Here is a 12,136-nt window from a genome sequence, read left to right as displayed (position 1 = left end):
TTTTTTGCATAGGAAGATTTTTTTATTTTTTCATTTGCTGTACGGCTTGTTACCAGGGGGTCACAGCTTGTACACGAGGTATTCACGGCCCGTACAATTTTATAAATAAATTTCTTAAAAATCTGGCTTTGCACCAAGACTCAAACCCAAATGCCTAAAGTAATCCTTAGACTGTGGGCTTCCTTTGAGGTATCAGTTTAGATTGTTTGGACTTCCAATTCTGCAAGTGACGGCAGTGTTTTAACTCATAATTTTTAGGTGGTTTTCTATGCTCATCAAATGTAACCAGGCTTTACAATAACATTTTGCGTTGACTAGCTGTACGACTCGTGAACTACCCACGTTTGTTTACAGGATTCCCACGAACACAAAAACTCGGCACAACAATATCTTTTCAATATGATCATATTCGCCATGGAAACCTTCACCAGCAAAGTCAAGACATATTCACAATCACCATACATTATACTATGAGGTGAGAAAATTGCAACAGACAATTCCAAAATTAAAAAAACTCACCTAGCAGTGTCAGGCGTGAGGCTTGCGGCACAAGATGGCTGCATCAGCTGTTGGTGTCCCATTCTCTTTCTTCTGTGGGAAGAGTGACTTTCCTCAATATTTTGCTTCGAGAATTCGGCCTTTGTACGTCTCGTGACCGTGTATGAGTTATGTCCACTTCACCCTATATATATAGTACCCTCTCGAGTTTCGCGCTATCCGAGTTTCACGGTTAGTCCTAAATTCTTACCATCCCGACTTTCGCACATTATCACCTGGAGTTTCACGCTGCTTTGACACGTACGGGTCACGTCTACTTACCATCGGCGTCACGCATGCTACCTTTAAAGGTAGTATCACACTGGATGTTTTCCTCCAAACATTGTGGCTATGGCAAGTGAGAGAGAGAGAGAGAGAGAAAACGGGAAGAGAGAACGGGTCGTTTTGAAGCCACAGTTGAAGGTGGCTGCCTTACGTACGATTGGCTGACAGTTCTGAAAACACGCTTGTGATTCGCTGGGAGTCCGATGATGTCATCACTGACCCTATCAGCGGCTTCACTGCCTTAAGGCGGTGTCACAATGGCTGTTTTCGTCAAACCGTTGGGGCTACGGGCAACGCCCGTACGCCCAACCGGGAGTGAGTTCACGATTTTCCATAACCTGGTGTCACACGGCTTTTTCTTCCCACCGCATTGGCACCAGCTAGGGCAACTGGCAACTCCAACTTTTCCGGGTGTGCGTCACACACGGCCAAGGTCGGTTGCCCGTATCCATATCCACAACGTAAACAAAGCACTTGCCCTGTATCAACATGGCGTCGTCTGCTAAAGTAAGGGCTGTTGCGGCTGGTGCTGCCATTAACCAAGTTATAGACTTGTTGCTGCAGTTAAATATAAGTAAGAAACAGCTGTGGGTGTGGCATGCCTGTGGTTCCTCCATGCCAGTTCTCATTGTCACCACTGCGCGTGCGCGGCCAACCCACCCACCTTGACTCAACCACATAAACATATGGATCGAATAACAACACACACACACACACACACACACACACACACACACACATAAACACACACACACACAGACACACACACACACACACACATGTGGAACTCATTAGGAACCATTGTAGATGTTCTGACAAGCAGAAACATTTTCACCATTTCTTGAGTGTGTTTGAATGTATTTGGGGAGTGGCTCACATGAACCAAACCTAGCTCTTGGCAAGAAGAGAGCAGTCGTTTTTAACACTGCTCTCTTCTTGCCATTGGGTATGTTTGGTTTGTATGAACCACTCACCAAACAAGTTCTAACACACTCTAGGAAATGGCAAAGCCATTTTTGTTTGTGAGAAACATCTGCCATGGTTCATGATGAGTCTGGTGTGTGCGTGTGTGTATGTCTTTGTTGTTACTCGATCCGCGTGTTTATGTGGTCAGAGTCTAGATGGGTGTGTTGGCTGCTCATGCACAATGGTGACAATGAGAACTGGCACAGAGGACCCACAGGCACGCCACACCCACAACAGCTTCTTCCTTCCATTTAACTGATGCAACAAGGCCATAACTTGGGTAATGGCAGCACAAGCCGCGATAGCCTTTACTTTAGCAGACGATGCCATGTCGATACAGGGCAAGTGCTTTGTTTACGTTGTGGATGTGGATACGGGCAACCACCCTTGGCTGTGTGTGACGCACACCCGGAAAAGTTGGATTTGTCGGTTGCCCAAGCTGCCGCCAATGCGGTGGGAAGAAAAATGCCCAGCGTGACAAAAGGTTACAGACAACCGACAACTCGCTCCCAGATAGGCGCACAGGCATTGTCAGTAGCCACAACGGTTAGAGGAAAACGGCCAGTGTGACACTGCCCCAAGGCAGCGAGGCTGCTGACCGGGTGAGCGCCGGCGATGACGTCATCGGATTCCCATCGAAGCACAACTGTGTTTTCAAAGCTCAGCCAATTGTAAAGCTTCATCTGTGGCTTTAAAATGACACGTTCTCTCTTCCTGTTTCCTCCCTTTTCACAAGGTACGTATTATTAGATAAAAAGGAGGTAAAGGAGGAAAAAATGTGAGCTTCTGGGGGCAGCATGAGCCAATTATAATGACACCATTATAAACAGTTGCCCGTGCCATGACGGGCTCGGGGCTGACCATCAGGCCCAGATGGATAGTCTACCAGCGCCATAGCCCACATGTAAAAGAAAAAAAAAAATTCTCCACGGGTCGGAACAGATAGGCGCTTTTTCAGTGTTTTCAATACCTCGAGTTTCGCGATCCTCGAGTTTAGCGCTATACCTTGAACGGCGGCTAAACTTCGAGAGGTATATATAGATATATATATATATATATATATAGATATATATATATATATATATATATATATATATATATATATATATATATATATATATATACAGTAGAGCCCCATTTAGCGCCAGAATTAGGTGGATGAACGCGGTCGTGCTAACTGAATTCGCGCTAATTGAATATAGTAACCAATATGAAAAAAATTATTTGGTGCACACGTGGGTCTGACTTTTGTGTTTGATAATTACTCAGAATAATCACTCACATTAAAAAAAAAAAACCTACGATTGGCTGAGCTCAGAAAACACGCTTGTGATTCGCTGGGAGTCCGATGACGTCATTGCCGGCGCTCACCCGGTCAGCGGCCTCGCTGCCTTAAGGCAGTATCACACTTGGACAACCAGCAAATCCAAATTTTCCGGGTGTGCGTCACACACGGCCAAGGTCAGTTGCCCGTATCCACATCCACAACGTAAACAAAGCACTTGCCCTGTATCAACATGGCGTCGTCTGCTAAAGTAAGGGCTCTCGCGGCTTGTGCCGCGGATCATGGCGGCTTGTGCTGCGCATCATGGTGGCTTGTGCAGCGCATCATGGTGACTTGTGTTGCGCATCATGGCGGCTTGTGCCGCACATCATGGCAGCTTCTGCCGCGCATCATGGTGGCTTGTGCTGCGCATCATGGCGGCTTGTGCTGCGCATCATGGCGGCTTGTGCCGCACATCATGGCAGCTTCTGCCGCGCATCATGGTGGCTTGTGCTGCGCATCATGGCGGCTTGTGCCGCACATCATGGCAGCTTCTGCCGCGCATCATGGTGGCTTGTGCTGCGCATCATGGCGGCTTGTGCTGCGCATCATGGCGGCTTGTGCCGCACATCATGGCAGCTTCTGCCGCGCATCATGGCGGCTTGTGCTGCGCATCATGGCGGCTTGTGCTGCGCATCATGTTGGCTTGTGCTGCGCATCATGGCGGCTTGTGCCGTGCATCATGGCGGCTCGTGCCGCGCATCATGGCGGCTCGTGCCGCGCATCATGGCGGCTCGTGCCGCGCATCATGGCGGCTTGTGCTCCACATCATGGCGGCTTGTCATGGTGGCTTGTGCTGCGCATCATGGCGGCTTGTCATGGTGGCTTGTGCTGCACATCATGGCGGCTTGTGCTGCGCATCATGGCGGCTTGTCATGGTGGCTTGTGCTGCACATCATGGTGGCTTGTGCTGCGCATCATGGCGGCTTGTCATGGTGGCTTGTGCTGCACATCATGGTGGCTTGTGCTGCGCATCATGGCGGCTTGTCATGGTGGCTTGTGCTGCACATCATGGCGGCTTGTGCTGCGCATCATGGCGGGTTGTGCTGCGCATCATGGCAGCTTGTGCTGCGCATCATGGCGGCTTGTGCTGCACATCATGGCGGCTTGTGCTGCACATCATGGCGGCTTGTGCCGTGCATCATGGCGGCTTGTGCTGCACATCATGGCGGCTTGTACTGCGCATCATGGCGGCTTGTGCCGCGCATCATGGTGGCTTGGCGCAATTTTCAAAATTCAGTCGTGGTGGCTGCTCGCGCTAACTTAGGCTTTCACGCTAATTGATTTTTTTTCTTGATAGATGGTGGCTCGCGCTAATTGCGGTTTGTGCTAATTGATCTCGAGCTAAGTGGGACTCTACTGTGTATATATATATATATATATATATATATATATATATATATATATATATATATATATATATATATATATATATATATTTCTCCAAGATGTAAAGGTTGGGAATCACTGCAGTAACATGTTACAAAACATTTTAAGCTTGTGTTACGCTTGGCCTTTTTCCTCTAACCGCATTGGCGGTAGGGGCAACCAGTAACTTTTCCAGATATGCACAATGCACGGCCAAGGTCGGTTACCCGTATGCACAATGTAAACAAACCACGGACTGTTCACTTCTTTTTTAAATTCTTCTTGGCAAAGTTTTCATGCCTGTGGTCCCACAGTACAGGATGTTCTCTTTTCTTGTCAATTAAATAGTAAATAAAGTAACTCTGCCAGTCCACTTTACAATTCTCTTGCTATGCCATCTTCCACTGCTCCTCACTCCTCAGCCATTGCCGTCGTCTGTTAGTTTACCACAGTACAGCCACGTGGTTGCTTGAATCCATGGTGCTTGTACCCACAACTGTTTTCCATCCATGTGGACAACAGACAGCTCGCTCCCAGTTGGCATTCGGGCAACCACGGTTGCCACTCACTGGTAAAGGTTCGCATTTTATCCTAGCCATATAAGTCGACCCCTAGTTTTTGAGAGATTTTTTCAGGCTCAAAAAGTTGACTTGTATGCCACAATTAACTATATATATATATATATATATATATATATATATATATATATATATATATATATATATATATATATATATATATATATATATATATATATATATATATATATATTGTATAATCTCACATAATTCAAATGTGATGTTTTTGCTTTCAGGAGCAGGTACCATGTCTTTCCTCAACCCTTTTACCTTATCGTGTTTGATTCATTCCCTTTTCAGTTTACATTACCTCATCCCAAGCCTTTTGGGGAAAGTTGGCTTGAGGAAAGTGGACGGTGATTTTAGGACTAAATATGTCCTACAACTCTTGATGATTTTTATTTTGTATATCACACCACCACCATAACCACCACCACCACCACACTCAATGGTCCCCCCCAACCCAACCTCCACTTCGTAACATAACTTTTCTTTGCGTTTTGATTTTCCACACAGTTTTTATGTTGATGTTTTATTATGGTGTGCCTGATGGCAGGAGGAGTGGCTGGTTCAGAGCAGTGGGATCACACTTTTAGCTTTCCCTTTTGGTTTGTTTATTATCATTATGATTTACTTACTGAAGAAGCCTTATAGATTTTATGGATTGGCAACATGGCACTTGAATGTATTTTTAATATATTATCAATAATCAGCACAGATAACCAGTATGTTAAAGTGCATTCAGGCTTTAGCCCTTCCATAAGATATTTCTCATAATGTTGAAAACTTTTGGGGCATCTTTTATGCTGTCAACTGCATAGTTTCAGGCTGATCACAGACTGATTCATCCAGCCACTCCTATGTAACTGGTCGGTGTTTTAGCTGTGTGTTACTTTATTTCTTCCTGTTCGATGGGGTGTGTTTTGATGTTTCCCTCTACTTTTATTCTGTTGCTCTCCTTACTCTGAACTTTAATTTCTTTCATTTTTTTCTGTCTTAACATTTGAATATCTTTCTTTTTCTCCCTCTTATGTAAGAATTTATTATTCAGTGGGTTCTAGTGCTGATTTTTATCAGTGTAGTGCTTGATTCAAGGGAACATTAACAGACAAATAAAGGAGACTTGTTTTTAAATAATAGTCTGGGGTTTAAACTACAACCAAGTCTTTACTTCCTCTTTTCATGTAGTAAGTGGTAACTGCTGTGAGGTTGAGTTAACACTTGACAGAAGGGAGACCAGCCTCTCTCATTGGAACTTGTGTCTGTGTAACTGGAAGGCAGCCTAAGTGAGAGCTTTGGTAAAAGCTTCAACCCAGAATCAACGATGAGGAAGGCATTAATTTTAGAGAGGAGGAAAGAAGTAATTGATACTGCAACAACCTCAGGAGTTTATTGGCTTAATTAAATCGGATATGAAGTGGTAGTCATGGGAGGGGAGATTAGAAGAAGTGAAGAAAAAAGTAAAGTTTTAAATAGGCTTTTGTCTAAACGTGGGAATTTGTGAAGAACAGTGAAAAGAAGAGGTGTGACAGGAAGAAAGGTCATGGTTAGAGAGAGGGCTCCCATGAGCCCTCTCTCACTCTCCAAAGTCTTCCTGAAATAAAAACAGTGTCTTAACCAGGGTTTGAAATAACAAGAAGTATGCTCTTAATCTTGTATGTATTTTGTATTTTAGCTCCTTCTTTTCCTTCATATTTTCACTTTCTCCCTACTCTCTTATCATTACTTATTTTCTTCCCTTGGCTCTCTTTGTTATTTGCTTATTTATGTTGATCATCTGTCATCGTTCAATGTTGACCAACACCACATGGCATCACTCCCTCCTTGTCTCCTTCCCTCCCCTTCCTCTGACTTTATTTATTTATTTATTTTTAAATCGTAAGTTTTCTCCCTCATTTCCTTCCTTCCCTTTTTTTGCCTCAGCCTCTGTCTTCCCCATCATAAAGAGGCATTCCTCTGCTTATCCTTTCCATTCCCATTCCTTTTCTTACCCTATTCCACTCATAATTTCAGGCATTAATACCATACATGTGTCAATGTGCTAAACGTCCCCCTTGTCTCGCTGTCCTTTCTCTGCCCATCTCACTTACTCTCACTCCCTGCTACAGAGTTGTTGTTCTCTCTTCTAGACATATCAAGTGTGTTGAGGGCAATGTTCAATAAATCGGCACAGGCCGCGAAAAGTGATTCGATATCCCAGACTGCAAATTCTGACAGTGGGGAATCGAAGAGTCCAAAAGGTATCAATGTTTTTTCCTTGCCTGACTCTACTGGTCCCGTTTATCTATATTTCTGCTACAACTAGAATTATAATTATTATTAACATTATTATTTTTTATTTTTATTATTATTATTATTATTATTATTATTATTATTATTATTATTATTATTATTATTATATATACCTAGAGATTATTATTTCTTGTATAATACACTTGACTTGGTACTCCCTCCCCTTAGTGCTCATGATTCATATCTATAGATTATTATTATTATTATTATTATTATTATTATTATTATTATTATTATCATTATTATTATTATTATTATTATTATTATTATTATTATTATTATTATTGATTTTTAATGACTTAGAGAGCTGTGAGTCATGGCGGAGAAAGTGCCTTCTCTCCTGTAGAAAATACCAGTTACTTTCAGACGTAACTTAGAAAAATCGAGAAGAGCTTTTGAGGTTTTATCTCTTATCATCATGTATACTACCTCTTCTTGCTCCCCTCCGGCCTCAACACAAGTCGTCTTATCACCTCAGAGGAGACAGATTTCTCAGCTGTATTTGATGTCTCTGCTATGGCTCTCAGTTTACTACATTCCAGCTTTTCAAGATTAACCCCCACCCCTGCCTTCCTACCACATATTCCATCCCACACCTCCCTCCCTCCCTTTCTCCCTTCTTTCATTCCCTTGTAAATTTCCACCATCTTCTACACTTTTCTTTCCCCTTCCTTCTCAGGCACATCCATTTTTGTCCCTTTCTTCCCCACCCCTTACTCCTCCTCCTCCTCCTCCTCCTCCTCCTTCTCCTAACCTTTCTCCCTCCAATCCTCCTCCTCTTTCAATTTTTCTCCTCCTCCTCCTATTTCTGCCCATTTTCCTGGATGTGCTTGTCCCTAAAGAAAGATAAACTACATAGATTGCAGTTATTCCCCTAAAAAATGTAAGAGGAAGTACAGAGCACCTCCACCACCACTACCACCACTTCATTATCACCTTCCCAAAACAGGTTACTTACCTGCCAAACACATGCCAACAAAGGATCATCCGGGTGTGAGAATTGACACTTGTTTACCTGTGTGAGGCTCATGTGTCCTACCATATCACTGGTGGCTATGGTGCTTTGTAATGGTCTCCTGCCTGCACTCTTTTCACAGTCTCCTTCCTTCCAGGTTAATGTTTGCACGCAGCCTTCTTGTTTGACTTTCATGGACTACTGCCACTAGCATGTCCCTCACCCCCATATCCCTCTCCCAGTGCTTTTGGCTTACAAGTGACTGGAACTTTGCTCATCATAAAAAATAAAAATAAAATACATCCATGTACTGAATGTATTATCAGGATGAAGCAAGTCATTCTCCTGGGTGTTGATTTAATATATACTTAAGTAACTAACAGTGATGTTGTCCCCAAAACAGAAGTGCATTTGACACATTCAGACACAAGTGTAATTTTACTTTAAACACTATTATCAACTTTTATTATCAACTTTTGTTATGGCTTGGTGGACATTCCAGTTACTGGTTGAATCCATTCATACTCTTATATATCTGCTTCTAACATGCATTTTTCAGCAAGTATGATGGTGTATGTGTTTTGCCATGATCTTTGTGGCGTTGCCACTGGCTTGCAGCTTCAGTGGTGCCAGCGTATCTTCTCTGTTTATTGGACTTCAGTATTTGTAAAGAATGCAATACTGCTTTCTCATGTGGCCAGTTTAAACCTTATTGTCTTGTGTAAATTCTTTTACACATGTTCAGCCCCATGATATATATATATATATATATATATATATATATATATATATATATATATATATATATATATATATATATATATATATATATATATATATATATATATATATATATATATATATATATATATATATATATATATATATATATATGCATACATAAATACATTTGTACACATATATGTAATCCTATTAACAATCATTGTTTTCTACATGGTCAACAACTCTTCTCCTTTGAATATTTAGTGGAAGGCTCAACACCGCAGGGTAAGGATCCAAGGCTATCGCTTGCTTCCCACCTTGTGCATGGGTCACCTTAGACCCTCATTACACACACACACACACACACACACACACACACACACACATGCACACATACATCATCAGCTGATTTGTCGGCTGCTTGTGTTGTGTTTTTGCGTGGTCTGGGCAATGTTACTGGGTTGGGCCCATCTCCTATTTTGAACTGTTGTAAGATGAGTGGGAGGGATGATAATATGGAGTGGATAACACCAAGAAGAGGAGGAAATGGAGCATGAAGGAAGGTACGAAAGACAGATGTGTGGGTCAGTGACAAGAGTGAAGACGAATGTTACGATGCTAGTTTCTCTGGTTTTGGGAGTAAAGAGTCAGCTTTGTGCAAAAGAGTGCTGCTGATGGAGAAGAAATTAGACAAGTGGATTGGAAAAGTAAAAAAACATTGAGGAGGACACACAGGGTAAGGAACTACAAAGTGATCTTCGGTCAAGAGTGCGCAATTTAGAAGACGGAAAAAAAAACTAGTTCAAGAAAATGAAGAGTTGAGAGAGAAGTTTGCAAAATATGAAAAAACGATGAAGAAAGGCCTAGGAGTAGTAAGAAAGGAAAATGAAGACCTGAAAGCAATAGTGGACAAGGAGGAACAGAGAGAGTGAGAGGAAGTGTTGGGTGAAATGAAGACCTGGAAAGTAGAACATGAAAAAGTCAATGTAAACTTTAAGGAAGTAATTAAAAAGCAACTGAAAGAGGAGAAGGAAGATGTAGAAAAAGAGGTGGTCAAGGTTTTGAAAAAAAAAATAAAGAGAGAGAGACTTAGTAAGGGATGTGGCTGATAAGAAAAAGAGTAATAATATTTAGAATGAAAGAGAAAAATATATCGTATAAACCAAGAAGGGAAAAGGAAGACCTAAAATCAGTGAAGGACCTACTGAAGAACCTGAATGATGAAGAATTACATAACCTTGAGGAGGAGGAGATTGTTAGGCTGGGTCGTTATGTAGAAGGTAAAACGAGACCAATGAAATTAAGACTAAAATCCCAGCAGGTAACAGAGGAAATATTGTATAGAACAACTAAACTAAAAGAATTACATGAATGTAAGGAAATATATATGAAGAAAAATAGAAATGAAGAAGAAAGGAAAAAAATGGAATGAAATGCAAGCAGAGGTAAAGGAGAAAAATAGTGCAAGAACAGAAGAGGAAGAAAATAAATTTTGGGGGAAGAGTTTTGGGAGACAGGGTAAAGAAATGGTTTATAAGGGAAAAGCCAAAATTGAGCAGAAACTAGACAAAATTGGAACAACTAAGGGTTTGAGTGTGATTCATACCATAGATGGGATAATACCTAGAAAATTGGAATTACAAGGTTACGTAAAGGAAAAAGAACCCAAGATAGTGTGTTTAACGGAAACAAAGCTAAAAGAGGAAATTCAAATAGTGTTTAACAATAACTACAATGTATGGAGGAAGGATACGAGGGGTAAAGGTGGTGGAGGAGTGATGATAATGACGAGAAAAGAGTTGTTGGTGAAATAAGTAATATATGGAGAAGGAAAGGCGGAAGAGTGAGTGTTAACTTGGAGAAGGAAAACAGAGAAATGATGATGATAATAGCACCCTATGTACCACCAAGAACAAACTCATGGAACAGAGAAGAATATGAGACGATGATAGACGATACCATTCAGAGTTTGAGTAGGTTACTTAAAGCAAATAAAAGAGTCTTCTTGATTGGGGACTTTAACTGCAAAGAGGTAAATTGGGAAACATTTGAAAGTGGAGGAAGTGAGACAGCATGGGGGAAGATTTCTAAAACTGACTATGAAAAACTCAATGATGCAGTGGGTGACTGAAAATACAAGATACAGGAGTGATGATGAACCAGCAAGACTGGACCTGGTACTGACGAAGGGAGTGCACCCGTTAACCGTTTCCATCCGTGACACAGACATCAGGGTCACAGTATGGAAAGGGTCAAGAGGAAATGGAAGAGGATTAATCCTCTTCTTAACCTCTCAGTCCTCCTGTAAATTCCTCTTAATCCTCTTCCATTTCCTCTTAAGAGGTTAAGAAGAGGATTAAGAGGTTTAGAAGAGGACTAGCAGTGACGCCATCAGACGCCCGTCAGATGCCGACGTCGGCGTCGCCGGAGTGAAGGGGTTAAATGAATTAAGATATGTGTCCCATGGGAAAAAATGATCATGTAATAATAGAGTTGGAAACTGATGAGGAAGTCACTGAGGAAGACGAATCATACAAAGAAAAAAGAAGAAACTACAGGAAAGCAGACATAGAAAATCTCAAGAAATATTATGAAGAACTGGACTGGGAAAAGTTAAAAAGAACAAATGACGTGTAGGAAAAGTATGATATTTTCATTGAGGCATATGAGACAGGAGTAAAAAAAATACGTCCCATTATATAAACCAATAGAAAGAGGAAAGCATGATTGGTTTAATGCAAGATGTGCAGGTGGAAAGAAAAAAAAGAGACAGTGTGGAAAAGATTAAAAAAATAAGAACCAAAGGAATGAAGAAGACTTTAAGATAGCAAGAAATGAATATGTGAAAATAAGGAGGGAAAAAGAGAAAGGATACGAAATGGATATTGTTGAAAAGTGTAAGGAGGAATCTAAATTGTTTTATAGATTTATTAATGGAAAAATCAAACCAAAGGAAAAAATAGAAAGACTAAAAGATGGAAATAAGATAATTGAAGATCCTAAAGACATGATTGAGCTACTAAACAAGAGGTTTCAACAAGTTTTTACAAAAGAATCACAATTCAATGAACCACAAGATGACAAGATAAATGTTCAAATGGAGGAAGT

General features: G+C 41.3%; 1 protein-coding gene across 10 annotated transcripts in view; it reads left to right on the top strand.

Annotated features, from left to right (window-relative positions):
* LOC126997354 (protein unc-79 homolog) overlaps positions 1 to 12,136 on the top strand; it is a 236,389-nt gene that overhangs the window by 39,393 nt on the left and 184,860 nt on the right. For 7 of the 10 annotated variants that reach the window (XM_050858417.1, XM_050858421.1, XM_050858416.1 and 4 more), the window contains exons 8-9: positions 7,188 to 7,298; positions 9,293 to 9,313. The exons of 1 other annotated variant lie outside the window; for it this stretch is intronic. In XM_050858417.1, the coding sequence (XP_050714374.1) occupies positions 7,188 to 7,298; positions 9,293 to 9,313 (132 nt within the window). The remainder of the gene's footprint in view (positions 1 to 7,187; positions 7,299 to 9,292; positions 9,314 to 12,136) is intronic. 2 more of the 10 variants (XM_050858414.1, XM_050858418.1) reach the window with 2 other exon arrangements.

This window comes from Eriocheir sinensis, chromosome 12 (assembly GCF_024679095.1).
Source record: "Eriocheir sinensis breed Jianghai 21 chromosome 12, ASM2467909v1, whole genome shotgun sequence".
In the NCBI taxonomy this organism is placed as follows: domain Eukaryota; kingdom Metazoa; phylum Arthropoda; class Malacostraca; order Decapoda; family Varunidae; genus Eriocheir; species Eriocheir sinensis.
Note: the sequence above shows the minus strand (reverse complement) of the source record. Positions and strands in the feature narration are given on the sequence as shown.